Consider the following 22194-nt stretch of genomic DNA (forward strand, 5'->3'; position numbering starts at 1 on the left):
GTTGCACTTGTTACTGTGTTCCATGTTTGAGATGTTGGAAATGAAATTCGAGCTACGTCCAAAGGCACTTTTCCCGAAGGGGACAGTACAATCTCCTCATGAACTCTGATCGACCTGCTGGAATTCTTTTTAATAAATTCTTGCAGTGAAAGTGGAGCTAGGCCATAAAACGTTTTTCTATATCAAAACAGATTCAGTGTATTTCACAGTTTATCGGTTCACGTTTCTTCATGATCTGACAGTGGTGGTAAGTTTTGGGTTTCTATCTAAAACTTTTAGAGCTGTTTGTTTGCCGTTTCAACAGGCCATTTATGATATGATAAGGTTTATCATTTAGAGTCAAGCTACAAAAGTCAATCTACTTACTGATTAGTATACAAATAAATGATAAAATGTCTGATTTCACCTTCTTAAGTGTAAATATATTCTGGTTATTTGTTGGTGGAAGTGAATTTTAGGATTTTGGGAAAAACCAACTGACATTTTCCACCATTTACTGAATTGAGGTATAATCAGCAAATGAATTAATCAAGAATGAATATAGTCATTGGTTGATGATACAGTGTCTTTTAAATATTTTTAATTCATTTAAACGCAGAAATGGACAAATAAAAAACTCAAAAGGTGAAAATATGTTAGTGAAACTTTTTTCTCACTTTATCAGTTTGTCTTAATTTACTTGTGGCGCCCTACAATATGTGCACATCTATTCTGTTCCGTTTGCTTTGTTATCAACTGTGATATTACATCTTGTGCTGAATTATGGTTTTATGTGTTTGAAAAACTAATAATAAAAATCCTCAATTGCTGCTGTGAACAAAGTATGAAGTCAGTAAGCTCCTAAAAATATATCCGTCTTCCTCCAGCTCCTCCTTGAGCCATTAAAATACAGTATATCATCCACTTACACTTCCCATTATCTTTGTTCGGTATATCATGCTCTTGTCAGACACATTACCTTGGCAATCTGAGGCACACTGGGCAGCTGGTTGATGCCGGCTAAAGAAATCCTGTCATGGACTGTTTTGGCCCTCGACCTGCAACAGCAGTGAGATTTGTTTCAACAACACACCGAAAAAAAAAAACTGCAGCAAATGATAGGCTGATTAATACCAAGTGTAGAATAATGCTGTCAACAGAACCAACAGCATCGCTAGCTGTCAGCTGCCAAAGGAGAGATTAGCCATCACCTGGCTACAGTCTCCTCTGCGGTGCCAACAGTAGCCAATAAAAAAGAGATTTTCTTCATTCTTTTAGTCGGCTCTTCATTAAAATGTCATCCAATGTGATAATTGCAGGAAAGTTGTCCACGACAGAACCACATATCTGTCCTCAGTAAGTCATGACAGAAAGCACTACAGAAACATTTATTTTTCAGGTGATTGAGCCATGTTTGCATTCAGTATGTCACTTTAGTCCAGACATACACATCAAATATCAGGTGGATTATCATGGCATTTTGTACATCCATGGACATCCATTGATCCAAGTATTCCTCTTGATTTCATCCCAAAAATCTGACGATTAATATCATACTGTTTTGCTTTTGGGGGTCATAGCTGAAGCCAATCCAAGTCTCCAACTGTCAGAGGTTCAATTCCAGGCGCCTCTAGACTACATGCTGATGTATCCCTTGGCTCCTGATGACTGTGCTGGCAGCATGTGAATGGGTAGATGTGTGACTGAATGTAGAGGCACTGAATGAATGTGTGAGTGAATTTGTGAATGGTAAAACTGTAGTCGAAAGCAGTTATTGAGTGGTCATCAAGACAAGAATGGACCAATATAAATACAGAACACATACTGGACAAGTTCATTGTGGCTGCAGTGATTTGCCTATGTTTAACCGAGTGCCACCCATAATCTGTGCCCAAGAACTGGGAAAACAACAAAAAATTTTGGATGAAAATGCTGCTGGAAAAATATTTCTGTCAGCATTATCTGATTTGATCCCCTTACTTCTCATGTAGATGGACAGCCTTGTTTACATTTTTAATATAGTGTACTTTGGTTTAAACACTAAACGAACAGGGGGACACTCAAGAGAAATATTATGTTGTTTATCATGTTAGACACATAATGACCATAATGACAGTGTATATCTCTTATTGTACCTGAGCATGATGCGTAAGAACTCTTGCGCTTCGGCCTCCTCGTGCTTCAGAGACAAGATGAGGTTGCCAATGCTGCTGCCAGTGCAGTAGTAGTTCATGTGCTCCTGGATTTTTACGAGCATATAAGAAAGAAGGTGTTAGACTTAAGGTCAAACACAACAGCAGTTCACATATTAATAAAAGCACACTAACCTTGCCGAGGAAGTGTTTGCGGTAGGCACGTGCTGTGCTGTTACACTCCAGGCGATAACTGTGCCCCCCACCGGGGCTCATCCCATCTTCTCTGTCCTCTTCCTCACAGAAACTAGACTCTGAAGAGGAGGGGGTCCCAGCTGGTGCCTCCACATCCTCAATCCAATAACCTCCAAACTGAGGCAGGATTACCTGTGGATATGGACCACCCTTCTCCAGGACCTGGTGCCAGAGAGGCCAAGGGAGGCAGACAAAAGCCAAAATGCAATAAATACACAAGACCTGTGAATCATTCAAATACTGACACAGCCATTTGAAAAGATGGTTCAGGTATTTGAAATATGGCACATTTTGACACTCACTGATACCACGGTTGCCACCAGGGAGTGCAGAAAATCTGATTTTAGCCTCTTAACAAAAGTTTCACATAATAAAGTCTAAACCTGCTTAGGTCTATCTTGAGCATATGCCACTTTATCTCCTCATCCGACTGCCTTTTCTGGCTGGAAAATGATGTTTGAAAACTGCTCAGTCCATAGGTTAAATCCAAACAAATGATTTCAAACACCAAAGTCAGACTAACAATTTGCAACATAGTGATGGAAGCAGCAGTGAATTAACCACACATGTGATGTAAAACTCTACAATTTCTCCATGGACTTGGTGCAGAGAGCAGTTTGTATACAATCATATTTTTTCTCGCTTGAAAAGGGCTGTCTATTGGTGACCTAAACATAATCTTAAGGTAACCTAGCCCCAAGCAGGTGTAGATTTTTATCAGTGAGCCTTTTGTTAAGTAGCTAAAATCAGTTTTCCCTGCTGTCCCTGCTGGCAGCCATGTTATCAGTGAGTGTCCAGGTCCCAGGCTGCTTCACTGAAACAGCAGCACATTCAGCGAAGTCAGTGTTGACAATGAGTCAATACCTCATGAAATCATAATTAAAAAAAGACAAAAAGGCCAAACTCAAAAATAACAAGCCAGGAAGTTTACTGTGGTTAAACAGAACATAATTTAAATATTTTCTCTATTTTTGGAAATACCTAACTCAAGGTTAGACATGAGAAGTGGGATGTACATGTGTAATAAGTGTAATGTGGGTGAATGAATGACTCACATCTTCTATCCGTGGGTAGGGGATATAATCATCCTGTTAAACAGAGGATAAAAAAAAACACACACACACACACTGTTAGAGAGACTTATTTTAACATCACAGATCGTCACTAATTTTCACCACAATGATGCAGTTGTAAGCACACAAACCACAACCACAGGAACAAGGGAGTAACACAGCGTATTATGCCAATGGACTCTTGGGTCATGATGCAACAGCCTGAAATGCAGAGTCATCAGCTAATGTCAGTGAGGGTGTGTCACCTCTTGATGATGTCAGGACTGTTTCGATTCAGCGACTCTTGTCATTTGACAGCCTGCTAGCAAAGTACAGCTCTGATGTACGACCTCTAAAAAGTGAGGAGGCTCATCTGCACCACAGAGAGTATGATGCTACAGAGAGCCGGGCATTTATATTCTGACAGGGGTCGGGATACTGGCAGGCTTTAGAGGATCAATTGATGGCTGGAGTTCATTCAGTTTATAATCAATCAGATCAGGAGGCTATTGATTTTGTACTTTAAGAACCCTGAGAAAAAATTGAAAAATGTTCACAGGGGTGTTCATCATCCCTCATGGGCAGATAGATGAGACAAGTGCAATCAAGAGCAGGCATGATAAAGCAGTGATGAAGGAAGTCACACAGAGAAATGGAGGACATAACACAAACGGATGAGATCCACACTCGATATGAACAAGCGTGTGTCTGGTCACACCTTCCACTTTTTGGTCTCTTCAGGTTTAGGCACCTGATTAGCGTCCAAGCGCAGCATGAGGACGGAAAAGCACAAGGGTCAAAAAGCAAGTTCTGTTTTTTTTTCCTTTTCCCTGCATTTTAAAACTCTTAGAACATGACATAGAACTTTTGTTTTTATGGATCACATCATGTCTGTTGCCAGATGATTTATACAGTTATATACATAATACAGATAGAAACACTCATTTTCCAATTTTATGTATTGGGATACATCAGTGCTGACATGCAGCCTGAGGCCTTCATCAGTCTCCTTGTATATATAAACATATATACACATGTGAAAAGCCATAGTCTGGCAGAAACAAGAGGAACTGAGGAAATAAACACATGAATGACACACGTACCATTACTTCAAACACATACAGTCATACCAAGCATTCAGACAGCATTCATTTGAACAGTACAAGCACAGACTAATGGACCCTCGGTACACACACACACACACACACACACACACACACACACACACACACACACACACACACACACACACACACACACACACACACACACACACACACACACACACACACACACACACACACACACACACACACACACACACACACACACACAAATGGAGTGTGTATGTCTGAGTGCATATTGATGGAGCAGCTGTGACAGTCACAGGGGACTCATTGTCCACAATACGAGAACAATCACAAACACCGTCCTAAGAGGCTTCAGTTTTTAGTCAGCGGCAGATAGACAATGATGTAGAGCGCACAAAGGGGGAAAATGGGAGAGGCAGTGGGGTGAGATATTAGGCGATAAAGAAGAGGAAAAGAAAGGATGAGAGAAGATGGGGATCAAAAATGTGACCTTTATCAGCGGCATCCAGATTACACTATTGGAGCACACGTTGGACACCGTTTAAAAAGGTGGATTTATAGGTGGCAGAGCTCAACAGAGCAGGTCAATGCTAGCTGAGGTTCAGAGGAGACAAATGAGGTGCACAGCCTCACTGTGTGTGTGTGTGTGTGTGTGTGTGTGTGTGTGTGTGTGTGTGTGTGTGTGTGTGTGTGTGTGTGTGTGTGTGTGTGTGTGCGTGAGCAGGAGAGAGGGTGACCGTCATCCTAAAATCACACTTTACAAATAACTTGTGGCATCTTCGCTCAGTCTATAAAACATCCTTGCCTCAAGTTTCATTTTCCTTTATTTCACCTTCTGTGTCATTTTGGGGAAAATCATGATTCATATTGAAGGTCTACAAATTGCATGTAAAGAACAAAGCCCACAGTGTGTGAGTCTGTCTCTCAGTACTTTCCAGTTTCCTCAAACTCAACCCTGAATGTTCATACGTTTCCTAAAACTTTAACAATTTTAACAAAAACATTCATTAAAAGCAGCAAGTGATGCATTTGTTGTTGGCAATTTCCTTTGTGGATTGTTGCAACAGCGGCATGGTATAAGAGGGATTTTGTCAAAACAAAGTGTAGTGTCCTTGTCGGAAGGTACATGTCACCAAGTGCAGCATTGTGTGCATAAATGTGTTTTAATAGTTGTTTTTGACATCAAATGAGGTCTTTAGCACAGAGAGCAAAGCATCGGTCACTAGAAGCACAGTTTGTGTTCATCGGGGGTTCAGCATCCTGTACATTTTCTTTCAGGGAAATCATACACAACAAGACTTTTCTCTCTTTTAATTGCAGCGACATAAAACGAATTTGGTAACAGTTTATAAAATCTACATGTATGCGGATGTAACAAATGATGGGTGCTGGCAGGAGGATAGATTCATAAACACCTACATTTGCTAATCTATTTTAGTATCAGACAACTTCCATTCACTCTCCTGTTCAATATCTGTTCACTTCAGACAGCTAGAATATGGTCAATATGTGTGCAAAGCAAATCTGATCGGCTGTGTTAATAGTAAATGGTTGTACACTTCTTTTATGAACATTTCCAGTGACCTTACTCAAGACTGTCCATTTACTTTGAAGCCACATAGCACACAAAGAGTTTGAGAGGGACAGAGAGAGACAGACTTTGTTCAGAAGGGGAAAGAAAAAAAAAATCAATGAATTCCACACTGAGAAGGAGAAAATAGTCATAAAGTGTCCAGATCTCTGCAGAGATTTTCTCTGATCCCTGCATGGCCATCAGCCATAGACAGCAAAAGACCAAACCCAGCTGACCTACACTGATTGAATCATCAGCGTCTGTTTCGTGTTTGTATCTGGTTGAGCTGCAGAAAAGAGAGGTCTGAACCATGTTCTCATTAGATTTCTACCCAAAGTGTAACTGTCTCCTGAATAGAATGTCACACTGCAAATATACACTGCTCAATATTTTTAGTTAAACTACGAGGGGAGAATTAATTAAAAAAAAAGATGTAATAAAGGGAAGATACCTTGTTTGTAGTAGAAAATACAATAGTTTGAGAATTAAGAGAAATGAGAATTTCATACCTGCATTCTCTCCAGCATATCGAAGAACTCTGCAGACTGAAAGAGACACAGAGGAACAGTTTTAAAACAGGGTGTGTGACAAAACCTCAGCAAAATCTGCTGACACCAAACAAACGTTGTCAGTACACCTACACTGTCATCACCCATTCATTTACACCAAAATGTTAAGGTCAAACAAGAATGACATTGGTTGACTGTGTGTGACTCTCCTTCACAGCTGTATAAGAATAGCAGGGTAGCTCACACCCATATGCACACGCACTGATAAGCAACCACTTCCTCACAGGGCGGCCACATATAGACTCACAGACGTTTATCCGTGACTGCATTCACACATTCTCCCACGGCAACACATAAACAACGCTGTGAGGTCCGCATGCCTTGTGTCTTCCGTGCTTCCATTTTGGTGCATGAACAATGTGTTAATGCGAAGTGAGCAGAGGAAATCTTGGCTTGAGCGTTCACAAACATTTGAGGCCCAGAATCAATAACACTACTACAGTAAACACAATATTGCAAAAAAAAGTAGAGCAGGCACTCTGAGAGCGCAGAGCATTTTCCCACAGTTTCAATCACATTCATTCCTCCAACTCACAAGGTTAACAAAACAGGACTCTCTTCATCTGAGCTTGAATGGTAAAACCATACTAACTTACACCTGTCAAGGTGCTGCACCATAAAAGGAAAAGCAAGAGGAACTGCAGGATAATGCCTTACCGCTCTTTACGCATTCTAGAGAGGTGAACAGAGGCTTGGCGTTTTATAGTCTTTTGAATGACGGCAGTAAAAACTCTACATGTCTTCGTTTTGACAGCACTGCTGTAATAAATGGAAAAAAAAGCCTCCGCTCGACACCGGTTACCTGCACTTTGGTGAAAATCTATAAATCTGTCACCGCAATTCCACAGCCGCACACTACACTTGCACAACATGCTCACACTCACACTGGTTAATATTAACCAGTTGCTGAAACATGATACAGTGATACAGACGGACCTGCAGAGTCAACACTAAATTGCCATATCTGTTAGATGTGTGAGTTGCAGCTTTAACATCTTCCTTCCTTTTGAACGTATCATGTAACAGTATTCTACTTTCAAAGACACTGATGCAGCTGGTCCTGATGGTGTTTGGGTTTGCTCCTCCTGAACTGCTGACAGTGTGCTCAATCATCAGCTACCTCTCCTACAGTGAGCAGAGGACAGCAAGGACAAGAGAAACCTCTCTGTCTCTTTGCTGCTTTGTCTTTCATATCTCAGCCTCACATTAGGTTTGTTTCTTCTGTTCACTTCTTTTGTAAACTGCTTATGCCTCCTACAGTAGGGGTGCAAAGACTAGTAGATGTCAAGAAAATTGTCTTTTTCACACTGCAGAGCTGAACAACTTGCTTTATAACATCACTACTGTGACAAACATGATGACAGACACTTGTGTGTGATACCTGCATTTCAGATGCTTTGGTTTCGTGAATATCCGCTCAAAAGGTCGGTTTAGCATGTTTTTGTCCTCCATTGTCACTAAAAAAAAACATCTTCTTTGTGTCCGTTTTCATCTCCCCCTCCCTGTGTTTTGTTTCCTTGGCATTACCGTCTGGTGTGCAACAATCATGTGTAAAATGCTGGGATTTAGATCATTTGGACTTTGGTGGCTTTTCCTGTGGATTGGGTTAGTTTGCCTGCATGGACAAGCCCATGGATTAGGGTTGCCAACCATTGCGTAAAAAAAAATGGATTTGTTCCGTATTTGAAAGATAACCCGTATTCAACAGATATGGAATGCACTTTGTTCCTTTTTTTAAAACAAACAAACAAAAAAATCAGGTCAGCGCAAAACCACGAAATTACAGATTAGTCCACTGATGAAGAATGAGGTAAAATCAAATCCTTATGCTGTTGTCAGGCCCTCTTGATCCATCTGCCATTCATTAATGTCTAACAGAAAACGGGCACTTTTGATTGGTCGTTTTATTCACTGTTGAGTCCTTTGTATCGTAGCAACGGAGACATGGCGAGATGTTAAGGTAAACTGGCGACAGGAGGATACTACCCAGGTGAAAAAAAGAAGATTGCATATGTGGTTGATAGAAAGTGACATAGATTAAAGAGAACCTAGAAAATACTATTGTAAAACTGCAAAACTGCATCTTTTACTCAACTGTGAAAGTGAAAGGGTATAGTTTGTAGGAGTAATGTAGCCTATGTAAAGTGCAGTATGAGGTACATGAAATGGCAGTTACCTGCTACAGCCCTGGGGAACTATACAGCATTCAGGATGCCATGGTGAGCTTTGTTCCAAGGCCAAGCTGTTATTGTGCTCACAGCACCCTCTGCTGAGCAACTTCAAACAGCCTGGGCACTTCTAGGCTGTACAATTTGAACTCAGACTAATTTTCAATGGTTATCTGATGGGTCGATCATTTCAATAATCACTTATCAGCTAGTTGCAGCTCTTCCCTACAGACTGTGAGACTTAAGCAATCTAATAAGATCACTATAAGTCACACTGCGGATTTAAGAAATGTGGCTAAGACATCAAGTGTGATGCATGCGGTCAGTGTGTATAATGCTGACAGCCATTGAATCTTAGGCTATACGATGCAAGTCATCTCCTACATCATCAGCTGCAACACAAGTTGGCCACACCATGAGCATTTCTTCGGATCATTTGCCTCCATTTTGCCCTGTCCCTTGTGTCCTCTTCTGTTACAATCATCATAAGCGGCGTATGTCAGTGGTAAACTGTGGGACATGATGGATCACACTCTGGCAATCATTCTGTGTATGTGTGTATGTACAGAAGTCAAAGAAGAGGCAAAGGCATATACACATGTATCCCACATACTGGCATCGTGTTCATGTTCTGCCTCTGTGACTGTGTAATGCTGATTAATACTTATCATTATGTCTCATACGTCATTACATGTTGCATTTTGGCTAATGAGTAGCTGTGAAATAGCACATACGCTGCGAGATAGTCCCAAGACGATGACAACAACCGTCCTTGAACCCCCATTGAGGAGTCAAAATCAAAGAAATGACCGCAGTTGTTTCTCGTTGGGCATACTTCAATCTGGGACAGTCCAAAAACTTCGGAGGCACAGTACTGTAGAGTATCTTCTTCAGTCCTGCCCAATTTCTGCCTTATTTCTCCTTCTCTCTGTGGCTTTCTGTTTGTATGTTCCCTCTCAGTTTCTCTCTCTCTTGCCCAGCAACAACATCAGCATCTCTTATCTCCCATGGCAACCTGATCACAGACCGCAGGCAGATGAGATCAGCTGCCTTCCTGTGTGACTGACACACTCAGTGGCTGCTAGAAATCACACATATTCATGGTAAGCCACTAATGTATTCAGCTGCAACGTTGAAGGCAATAATTAAAGGAATATTACAGAATTTAACTGCATCAGAAAGACTAATTTAACATCGGTCTCCCTTCAGTCGCATGCTGTCACTCTTTCTCTTTGAATGCAGTTCACTTCTTCTTCCAACATGCAGGAGCTGTGTTTAGAATAGTATACCTCCACCAGAGTTTGCACTGTCATAGAATGACTGCAACACGATCCACAGACAGGTCTCTCCATCCCACAGCACAACTCCTTCTCTGGGTCAAAAAGAATGGTGGGTGGATGAGGGGGTGGGCCTCATCCAGAAGAACAGTTATAAAAAAAACAAAAAACTTAATCTTTCAGAATCCGTATAGTACAGCTTTGTAGCTGGAAATGTGAAATTAAAATTGAGAAATGTGTGGGTTTCTGGGACTATGAAAGAAACTGTTTAGGTAATGCATAATACAGCTATAATACTGTCTGCAGTGTGTAGACTGAGAGATCCTTTCTAATGTAATAATAATTGTAAGCCGCATGAACAAGTTGGATCCCGAAGCAGCTGAACTGTAGCCGGAGGCTTCATATGCAGGTCAACATGCCAGGACACACTAGATCTAAAGAGTATATTCACTTTCAGTAAGAGTCTAGCTCAATAGTTTTTTTATCCACAGCAAATTCAGACTTACCTCCACAACAGCTGCAGCAAAAACATGCAGGCTTTTGCGTGCCTGTCTTCCTCTCACTCTTACTCCTGTCTACATACTACAAAGTACTTCCCTCTCTCATAGTTGAATTGTCTATTTTGGCTTTAAACACATGCAGCACAAACAGGAAAGGCAAGTTCTGCAGCAAACTGAATTGTTTGACAAAAGAGAACAGGTCATTCCAGTCTCCAGTTAGTCTACACTCATTAAACACAACACACAAGCACGCTCTGCAGGTTGGGTCTTGAGGGCTAACTGTCTCAGCAGAAGTGAGTTGGAAAGTTGAGTGTTACCAATGACAACACACCAATGCACACACACACACGTCCAAAAACCCACACACACGTTTGTGCAGCTATCCTTTTAAGGGCATGCAGTGACTTCCATTCATTTCAACATCCTAAAGGTTATCCCTATAACTTCAACCAGTTAACCTTTCAACACCTAACCCTCAAATTTAGTTTTTGCTTATTTTAACCATAAAAGGGCCAGAATATGTCCTGTGAATAAGTGCTTTTGCCCATTTTTCCAGAATAACCTCCAGTATCTGGCAGTTATTAACAATTTACTGCATGTTAAATACATTTTATTTAGAAAAGTTGTACACGAACAACATAAGTAAGAATTTTTGAACAGTATGAAACATATTTACAATAACATTGTTTGAGTCTTTGTCTCAATGTGTAAAATCAGGCCAAAAAAAGGCAAACTACAAAAAATCACAGGCATTTTTCCAACCCTCTCTTCTTTGGCGACAGAGACACAGATGCTCCAGCTTCTTGCAACAGTGTGAGTGAAATTACCGTAATAACCACACGTTGGCTTTAATGTGCAACTTCTAAGCTTTCAGAAACAGTTGGAATTTTTCCCGATAGCACAAACCGTCGCGCAAGTACTTCAAACGTGTCGTCTGTGATACGCTCGGTGTTAAAGGGGCAATAACTTCATTTAGTTCATATGCATTTATACACAGCAGGATGAATTGTTAGGGGAGTTAGATTCATAGAACCTGAAGCACTAAACTCACTTTCTTAAGAGTAAACATTTTCACATTTTAACTTTTTATTGCCCATCTACAAACTTAACGATAGAAACATACACCAAACAGAGTGTAGCAGGTGTGTGACCCTCCTGTTTTCCTGCCAGTCTGGCCACCAAGGTCACTCCTCTTTATGGCCACTCTATTCAAAGGGCAATTATGCCATTAGATATGTTGTGTAGCAACGACATGCAGCCTGTGCATTTATGACGTGAACGTATTAATGAACAGAGAATGATGCGGCAAATAAACAGCAAAACTGGAGATGATGTTGACACAGTTGCCATGTTGGGGAGCATTAGATAACTTAAAAAAAAAAAAAAAAAAAAATGTTTTAGTTTACTATGTTTGTATAATTATTATAATACATACTAATTACCTTTAAAATAAAAATTGTTTGGTCTTCATAGCCTCAGAATAAGCCTTTATTATTGTATGTACAAGAGCCTACGAGTGGAAGCTTACTATGTAAACAAAGACGAACAAAGTCCTGTCTGAAATGTAAAAGCCATTATAGTTCCCTTATCCCTGTGGGAAATGAAAGGATGAATGGTGGAGTCCTTTGTTTGTTACGATCTGCAGTCTCACCATTAGACATCACTCATTTTAACACAATGAATTTTGTAAAACTGCATGTATTTACTTACAAAATAAAATGTGGTGAATATATGCAATTATTGTTTTCAGTGGGTAGGTGGTTGATGCCAGAAATCAGCAGCACACTGTGAATGAAATGGAGGTCTTACAGCTGGACGTATTTATCTTCTCTCACATCTTTCAGTCTTTATCCGACAGTCAACAAGCTCCCCTTGTGTAAGAGTGACATCCTCCATAATTTAAAGTCCTTATTAAACTCATTTTCATTTCTTTTAGAACACCTCTTTCTTTGTATTGTCTTCATGATGCCTATATTTCATATGAAGCACTTTGCCTTGGCTCGTCTATAGAGAAATATGATAACACTTAACAGGTTATTAACAACATGGTAAGGTAAAATGTCAAAAGGGACACAATATTACAGTAATACCATAGTATTTCTAATGTGGTTCCCTGCATGGTGATAAAAAGGCTAATAATTCCATTATAAGGAGATATAATCATGCCAATAACTTTTTAGTTAGTATTATTTCCAGGTAGGGTTGTAAAATCCAGGTAATAGCTTGGTAGTGAGAATTTGAGAATTAGTAGACGTTACATTATTAAAAAGCTGTTTGGTGATCACCATAGAAAGATGGTCTTTACAAATCTAAATATTATTTCCATACTACAATATTACTTCCATGCTATATTGTTTCTGTACTGTGATGCTAAGTGTTTCCTAATGCAAAATGATGAAGCCAAAAATCATTGGCTCCTATTCCCCTACGAGGATTCAGGATTCATTTATACCAAGCAGACACTCAAAGACCAGATTGCTCTGGCATGGAGGAGCAGTCACAACAACAAAAAGAAGTAGCTGTTTACCTTCTGTGAGAGCAATATTGAACATAAATGATGCAGCATCTTTCTCAAGGAGAAATTACTAAATACAGACGACCAACTTTGATTTAATTTATAGTAAATTCAATTTGTTTGATTTGTAACAGTTCTAATGTTGTGGCTGATGAGTGTAAACTAACATGGTGAGATAAGACAGAGAAAAAAAACTTTAAGTCGTTGCGACACTGCAGTCCATCACCGTCTCTGAACTGCTTTGCTTGCTGAAATAGTTTCTCAATGGAGGATCACAATCAATATGATTTGTAAATGACCCAAAGGGCTAAAGAGCAAAGCATGTCAAAGAAAAAGCCTGTAAATCAATGGATTTGTATATGTGTGCACGTGCACGCACAGCCACGCTAATGAACATGTGAGTCGTACCTTCATGCTGGGCGGTGCAGTGCGGGGCGGCGATGGTGGACATTCTCCCAGAGGGACGTTGGAAATATTCAGCTGCTCCTGTTTCCTGCAGAGCAAAGGACGAAACAAGGTTGATTTATTGATGATCATGACCATAAAATTGTTACAAATTTTTATCAAAAGGTCACATGTCCTCAGAGGCGTATGGACTGTCACTATTTCTCCGCACAAAGATTGTGTCTTTTCAGTGGAACATGATGGAAATAGCCTCTGACCTGATAATAAAACATGGTTCTAGGGCTGCAGAATTTAATTGTGAGTCAGATATTAAATGAATTGACAACTACATTTTAAAACCAATTAATGGATGAGAGGTTTTTTTTTTTTTTCAATAAAACGAAAAATATTTTTCAATGTTTTTGTTCCTCTATGACAGTTAACAGAATACTTGAATTTATGTAATTTTTCAGACATATTATGAATAAAACAGCTGATATTATATGATAATAAATTACTTTCCTGAAATTACATTACCTTCCTGAAATTAGAAAATTACCAAATCAACTGCTGAATGAAATGGTAAAAATAACACACTATTTGTGCAGTTCATACAGTTTATTTAGCTCGTAAAGTGAGTCAGTGTGTCTGCTGGACATATGCGGTTAAGGATCAGGTCGCTCTCTGTAGAAAGGAGCTGTCAAGGAGATTTTAAGAGAAGTCCTTGGGCACTAAAAGCCTCCTCTCCACTATTATGACCCTTGGTTGTGACGTACTTGAAGGTATCAGTGCAAAAAATGATCTCAGATGTTAAACGTTGACCTGCCACTGGGAGACAGCAGGAGGATTATCTCATATAATCTGGAAAAAAAGATCTAGCAGCCGTTGCAGCATATTTTGTCTTCATCATTACCTACATATAAACGTGTGGTCTTCACTCCACCACTCTGCCATTCTCATTCTATCCAGTCAGACAGTGCCTGCATGTGATTCTCTAAAATGTTGTCTGTGTATTGAGTGGAGATTTTGTGCTCGTGTCTTTTTGTAGTAATTGTAATTTTTCCGTTGTTTCTCTCAAGTCGTTTCCCTGCTGCCTCATCACACCACCGCTCCTTGAGTGGTTGTATGAGCGTTGTTTTCCAAAGATTATCCAGCAAGCCAACCAGTCTCCTGCCACCACAATAAAGTTGACTTATTTTACCACTTTGAACTATTCTGGTTTGTGAAATGTGGACTGGATTTTATAAACAGTTTATGTCTAATATGCTGTAATATCCATGTTTTCTGCTGGTCTTCTGTCATGTGCACTACATTCCTAATGTATTACATTTCCATGTTGATTGACAAAAGAGAACTTGTATCATGTTTTACAAGGCATAGACATCCAGCATGTGTGTGCTCGACACAGTTAAGCCAAAGTGGAACAATGTAACCCGTCCCTTCAGATTTAATGGATGCAGAAACATGATGAGGGTTTTAATTGAGTGTTTATGTGAAATTAATACCACACATCCCTTCTTTCCATTCATTAGCAGGAGGCACAACAGCTTGTTCTCTCCCCTTTTATGTAGCTTTGTAAAGTGGCTCTGAACATCCAACACAGTGAATATAAATGGATGAAGAAAGAGAATTTGAGTGGAGACATGAACGAAAACAAAAATCTTTCTGCTCGTTATACTGTTTCAATAGATTTTTCATGTTGACAACCACAGTCTTTCGATTTTTACTGACACTCTAAAAGCACAGGCATCCAAAAAAAAAAGATTTAAGTCACAGACAAAGCACAGCAGTCTGAAATATTAACAATATTAGCTGGAGGCTAAGTTGTTAGTACTACTCATTCCAAGTCTTCCTTCCACCCACAAGCTTAAAAATAATAATTCTTTAAGCTGGCAGAACATAAACTTGGTTTTCTTTTTAGTCCAAAAAATATACCTGCGTGGATTTCACCATTTTTTTCTCACTCTTGCTTTCTTCTTCTTCTTCTTCTTCTGTGTTACGGCTTCTTTTTTCATTTACGGGTTTAAGCCAGAACTGTGCACCATGCTCAGAGTATCTTGGCCAGTTTGGGTCCTACACTTTTAGAAATAAAAGTACTAAGTAGAACCTTATAAGGTTCTTTGGCTTGTCCTCATAGGAGAACCCTTTTTGGCTCCAGGTTTGGAACCCTTTTAAAACCCTTTATTCAGGAAAGGGGTTTTAAAGGATTCTCTGGATCAAAATGGTTCTTACTGGAACCATTAGTGTTACCAAGAACCCTTGAAAAATCCTTTCTTGGGGAAAGGGCTTTTCAGATGCAAATGGTTCCAGGTAGAACCTCAGCCCTGGTAGAAGGACCCTTGTGGAACCCCTATTTCTAAGAGTGTAGTGTATGGATACATGCGGAAGTATTTTGACTCCCAGCCACATTATCTGGATGTGTTAGTCCAAACTTTGAAAAATTCAGCCTAACATTGTTAAATGTATTTTAATGGCCTGGTTTTAGTTGGACGAGCACAACAATTAGATTTTTTGTAATGTCACATAAACTAGCGTCTGTGTTCTCATGTGTACTTAATTATAGCATGTTTGATCACGGTACCCAAGGATGGTCAATGTTTGAGTTGGCACCATAAGTCAACACAAATATTGTTCTTCATCTGTGTTCTTTGTTCTCAATCTGAAGGTCAGAAGGAGAGCGTCAGCCTTCTGTCACTGACCTGTGAAAAGAAAAAGCTTGTTCTAACCACTGACCCAGACACAGACACCTGCTGTGTGAATGCACAGCCACCCTGTGTGTGGGCACAAGGATGGACGACACCTATTCCACTGTCTCACACACTCACTCACACCTGCGCACATAGATGTGCTATTTGTGCTAAGTGTGTGTCCAAAGGAGACGGGGATCAGACGCTGCTGTCCTTGCAGCCCTTATGACTCCACTGCAGTGAAACAACAACTACGTCACAGAGACTGACCTCACAGCAGGAATTGGAGGGGGGGGTTACCGCCACAGACATAGGGGAAGCAAAGAAACAATTTTGGGAGAACAGGGCATGTAGAGAGTGAGTCAGAAGTGTGGGAAGAAGGTTAGATGAGATGTGCAGCCAAGGCTTTAACAAATGTGTCATCAGAAGAAGCAATAAGCCGAGTGCAAGGATTTTTTTGATTAACACTAACATTCAGGGGGTGCACCCTTTATTCACGGAAAGAGAAAATAAGGACAGGGAGGTGGTGGATAGGTGAGAAGTACCTTGACCCCCTCATGAAAAAGACAGAAAATTAGGTTCCACTTCTTGCTTATTAACATTACATCCAAATCACAGAGCAGAGCTGGCTTTCTAAAAAAAAACAATTATATAAAAAATAAAATGTTGTTTATCAGGCTTCTTTCCTTTAGACATGGTCACTACTCTTACAGTAATATTTCTCAATTTTTTTTTGTTGAAAACTGCATTTTTGTGTTTTCATCTCGCCATATTAAACTCACAAACTGGAGCATTTTAAGAAACTTTGAGGCGTGTGGGTGTACGATCACCTCACCACCCAGTTTCATACCTATAGAGAGAACTGCTTTATATAAAGGACAAGTAATATTGTTTTACAGAATAATTCAAGTTTAATTCACTTATTAATTCCGTTATAAAGTCAATTTACATGATGGACTCGAGTGTTTTGGCAATGGATTGTTCACACAGCTGATGTACCTAATCGACCCTGGTCTTCCACTGTCCAACAGTGGTCTGCAAAAGGTTCTGGGACCAGAGACGATTCTAGAGTCTGTAAGGGCCCTAAGCTGTAGGCTTCCTACTGAGATGTCATTGCAAATCGCCCATTGTTTTTTAAGGGAGACGGGGAGGTGGCTGGTCACTGCACATTTCAGTAAAAACAGCCCTCAGGCTCCTAGTGTCGGGGGCCCCCTATCAGCTCGGGGCCCCAAGCATTTGCCTGCCTTGCCTGTTCACAAGCTGCGTCTCTGCCTGGGACTTAAACTCTGGGAAACCTCTACAGTTAAACAAAGTTAATGTGCTAGCACTACCACTGCCACAAACTTAAAGTAGTGTAATGCACAGTAAATACTGCGAGGAGTGATGCAGCTGTGCTGCTTTGTGTTACTTTCTCTGGCTCGGCATGTTGCCAAGAACAGTGAAGTCACCTCTGAAAAACCCAATCCTCTAAAACAATGAGCATGCTCTCCATGGGGTTTCAGAAATAAAAGCTGCTACTAAGTGAATAAAACAGAACTAACTCAAATCGAGCACCTGGCACCTGGGGCTAAGACCTGCTAGGCAAAAGTAGGGCAGATATTGCTCTGCATCTACAAGTAGTACAAGATGTACCATTCATGCGTCAGTAATCCTGCTTTTATTTATCCAGTGTTAATTACGGTTAATTTAGCAGTGATTGCATCTACATGATCATCATGTTCATCTAATGATAATTGTAAATGTGTGTGTGAGAAGGTGACCCTCAGGATATGATTGGGACAAGTGGACATTGGACACAGGAACAGACACATTCCCCCCAATGATAGACGGATCACAAGAACGCATGATAAGAGGATGAAAGCAGGACATCAGGGTGACAGAGGATGTGGACAGATAATGAAGGAGCAGAGGATGGAGAAGGAAACCTCAAGGATGGGGTAGAGTGTAGGCTTTCAGTCATGAATCATGTTCCAGAGCCTCACTGTGTAGTCCTGTTTCCAGTTATGTTCGGCTTAATATTAGTTGTGAAACTTGATAAGGAGCCTGGTCTCCATGTTGATTGACCAATTACACAACTGATGGTTTCTCTAATGGAGTTAATACAGCAGTAATTGGACACAGAGAAAAGGAAAAAGATGAGGGCTATACAGAGATGGAAAGCTCAGAGGGCAGGAAACGTATGATATCTCTCTGTGGAGGCCATGGACCTGTCAACCTCAATATATATGAATGCAGACTGAGCGTAAAGGATTAGCAATTTGACATATTGAGCATGACAGTTACAGCTCTGATAAGCACTTTCAGAAGTAGATGTTACAGGGGAAGACACAGGTTCACGACCCTGTGTGGAGTTTGCCGTTTTCTCCAGGTACTCCAATTTCCTCCCAGAGTCCAACGACATGCAGATGTTAATTGGACACTCTAAACCGACCATAGGGGTGAATGTGAGAGTAAATGGTTGTTTGTCTCTGTGTGTTTATGCTGTGATGCACTGTCAGCTGGGATTTAGCTCCAGTGACCCGGTGACCCTCATAAAGTGGTAGACATGGGGCGAATGAATGAATGAATCTTACAGGGAACACGAAAATGGAGAGTTTATGCCTGAGTTAATGAACTTCTGGTAGTTAAAGCATTTTTCATAGAAGATGATAAGGTTATTCGGCTTAGACAATAAATATTTAATGAATGGATGAAAGACAGGAGACTGCACTGACACAACATTAAATATGGTTTACAGAAAAGTAAAATATCTGGTTTTCTGGCTGAGTTACTGACACAAATATATCACTGAAAATAGTCTGCTACATTATGAGCTACGCTTGAGTGCTGTCAGCATCGTTTTAACCTGTTTAAACTGCAATTTAAATTATTATCACTTTGCATTCCTGTCCGTCCTCCATTTCCCTTGTATTATCTCATTTCTATCTGTTACTGTTACAAAGTCAACTGCACTCTGAGGGAAGATATGGGTGTATGACTCAGCTGTCCAGTGGGAGAGTGTACAGGCATCCCAGATATGCACAGATATGTGCAGAGGTCAGGGGAGCAATAATTAAAAGGCAACTGCGTTGCAAGTCGCTGGCTGCTTCCTTTGGGAACCTCTCTCTCAACCGTGATATGAATAGATACAAAGATGACAGCAGGCAAGAGATAAGACCGTCCAGCCAGACAAGCTGAAACACTCTTATTATCAACAGGAGGAAGAGACGCAGACAGTGAGGGGGTGATGATGAGGAGGAGAAGACACCAGAGACACACTGTTTTTCCACATTCGTTTAGAAAAGTGTCCAAAAAGAATTGGTCCTTCATCTGTTGAGCTGGCAGGTACAAATATGAGGGAGCAAAGGTGTGTTTCATTTAGCCAATGTGATAATGGCATAGAGGGAAATAAATTTGTGTGTGTGTCTACACTTTCATGATCTCCCTAACAACTTCTTTTTGTGACCATGATGATAGACGAACATGCACAAATTGCAACAAAGTTTTGTCAGAGCAAGTCTAACACACACACAAGTGTGTTTTAATGATTGTATCATCACTACGGCAAAAAGCAGATAAACATTCACCCCTATCTTTTTTGTGTGAAATGCTTGCTGTGAAGGGTCATAAAACTACAAATCCTTCATCTTTCAAATTCCATGTATGTCTTTTTTGTCTTTCGACCTTCCTTGTTAGTTCACATGACTCTCTTCTCTCAATTAATAATGCAACCAATTCATCTAAAATGTGAGACTTAAGTGACATCAGAGAAGGTCACACCCACTACAGATACACACAGTGCCACCCAAGCAAGACTGAGTCTTTGTTCCTCCCAAATTAATTAGAACACACACACATTATACGTGACCTTAACACATGCCTTACCCAAATAATAAAGTTTTATTTTTTTAATGGGCCTTGCTGTTTTCCCACGACAGACTGACACACTGTAGTTGTACAAACGAGTTAAAGTGTGTTCTTAGTATAAAATTGTGCTTTATGTTGTATGATCACACTTATGTGGACAGCAAACTGTGATGAGTAAGAATGTAATGTATACACATGTATACATGGAACCTACAGTGAATAAACATGAGAAATGCCAATGACTGACAGCGGTTAAATACAGTTACTCTCAATTGTTGTGTCTATATTATTGTAAGGTCCTGACCTAAGAGTGTACTTTACAATTACATAATTGGTTGTGATTGTACACAATAAAATATGTAATACAAAGCTGTTCTTCTGGGAAGTTGTGCTACTCTTGTTCACTTTCGGGCATTTAGAAACTCTCAATCAATTATTATGTGGCTTCAGAGCATCTTCTCAACTCGTTTCACTCTCAACACTGTGCAGTGGTAATGGAGAAGAACCTTTCGAAGCATTCAAGTGTGTTTCAGTAGGTTTACAGACTGCATCAGGTGTAGGTTTAACATTTTTTTATTGAGGGAGATGTTTTTTGTCCTTTGTCACTGTGCTGCACTGCAGTGAAAACACCTCTCTCTCCATCACGTCGCTTGAATTCCATAAATCCTGTCTGAGCCTATTCATTTTCTAAAAACCACTTCCTCTATATCATGGCTCAATCTCGCCCCAGTTCACTGACTTGAGGCAAAGGGAAGAAATATAGAGTTAAGTGTCTGTCAGATGACATTGAATACTTCTCTTCTCAACCCGTTCCACCACTTCAGACTAGATAACCATAGCGGTGCAGAAAGGTCCCCAAGAAAGGGAGCCAAGATATGAAGACAGAGAGGGAGAGAAGCTGTGTGAATGGATGTCAGACAGAGAAAGAGAGAAGACCACAGAGCGAAGTATGGGGTGAGAGAATAAATGAATCTTTGCAGACTAAAAATAGCCTTCTCAATCACCAGCGCAGAGCGGGGTAAAAAAGGTTGTCTTGGGTAGTTCCCTGGACACTTGTTAGAAACAATGCTATCTCATCCATTACACCCCAAGACACGGATGCCAGTCACACACACATGCACACAAACACAACACACACATATTTGAACAAAGAGAGTCATGTGAGTTCAAGTGCAATCAAGAATATGTGTGTGTGTTTACTTGTATCCGTTACCTATTTAGGACCTTTTTCTAACATAGACAATGACTGGACCGTATTTCTGTGGTTAAGTTGAGGGCTAAGGTTAGGTTAGGTTATGGGAGGTAACTTCAGCTGGTTATGGTTGAAGTTAGGGGTAATGCATTTTATAGACTGTCCAAAAGAGTGGAAGACAATGGCTATTCAAACCTGTGCATTTCTCTGTGTAAGCAGTTGTGTGTTACATTTAAAAGGACATCTTACATGTCATGTAAACACGTTAGCCCAACTAAAAATGATGGAGTCAGACTAACATACCTGGATAATGTGATTCATAGTCTGATTACTCCTGCATGTATAGTCAGACTGGAGTTGGACTTGGCATTCTGCGCATGCAACAAAACTTGACTCAGAAGTAGAAGGATAGCGCGTGCAAACTGCAGTACTGTTGCCAGAAATGATATGGCAGCAGTGACTTTCTATGGACAACAAAGAATCCACAGGAGCCATGCTCGATCTAATTTGTATCACAGCAGGTAGGGAACATACAGAACCACAGCACGATCCATCTCACCGTCCGCTGTTTGTTTTTCTGTAGAGTAAAGGCCAACGGAGGCGGAGTCAGATGTGCACAGCCAATATATGGATTGTTTCCTCCGCACGTATACTCGGCAAGCTGTCCGATTGCCTGTCTTAGTTGGACTAAGGTTAGCTCGGTTCAACTGTGCACGTACTGACTGACCTTTTCAGGGCCAGTGGTCTGGTCCTCATTGAGACTGAAACCTGGTCCCAAAGAGGCTAAACTGGTTAAGTTTAGGGCTAAGACCTGTGGTTAAATCAAATCAAATTGTATTTGTACATTTGTATAGCCCTTTACAATAGCCAAAGTGCTTTATATCAAAGCAATAAAATAATACATAAAAACAATACATAAAAACAGAAGAAAGTGCTACAGTGCTGCAGGGTGTTAAAAGCCCTCTAAAAGTGCA

The 22194-nt window shown here is 40.4% G+C and overlaps 1 protein-coding gene across 1 annotated transcript in view; it reads right to left on the reverse strand.

Annotated features, from left to right (window-relative positions):
• rap1gap2a (RAP1 GTPase activating protein 2a) overlaps positions 1-22194 on the reverse strand; it is a 39694-nt gene that overhangs the window by 9595 nt on the left and 7905 nt on the right. Inside the window, exons 2-7 of the mRNA XM_083886697.1 lie at positions 13520-13604; positions 6592-6627; positions 3422-3454; positions 2307-2528; positions 2115-2218; positions 959-1037 (exon numbers count right to left, since the gene is read on the reverse strand). Coding sequence (XP_083742823.1) covers positions 959-1037; positions 2115-2218; positions 2307-2528; positions 3422-3454; positions 6592-6627; positions 13520-13604 — 559 coding nt within the window. The remainder of the gene's footprint in view (positions 1-958; positions 1038-2114; positions 2219-2306; positions 2529-3421; positions 3455-6591; positions 6628-13519; positions 13605-22194) is intronic.

Source organism: Microchirus variegatus (assembly GCF_963457635.1).
Source record: "Microchirus variegatus genome assembly, chromosome: 3".
Taxonomy (NCBI): domain Eukaryota; kingdom Metazoa; phylum Chordata; class Actinopteri; order Pleuronectiformes; family Soleidae; genus Microchirus; species Microchirus variegatus.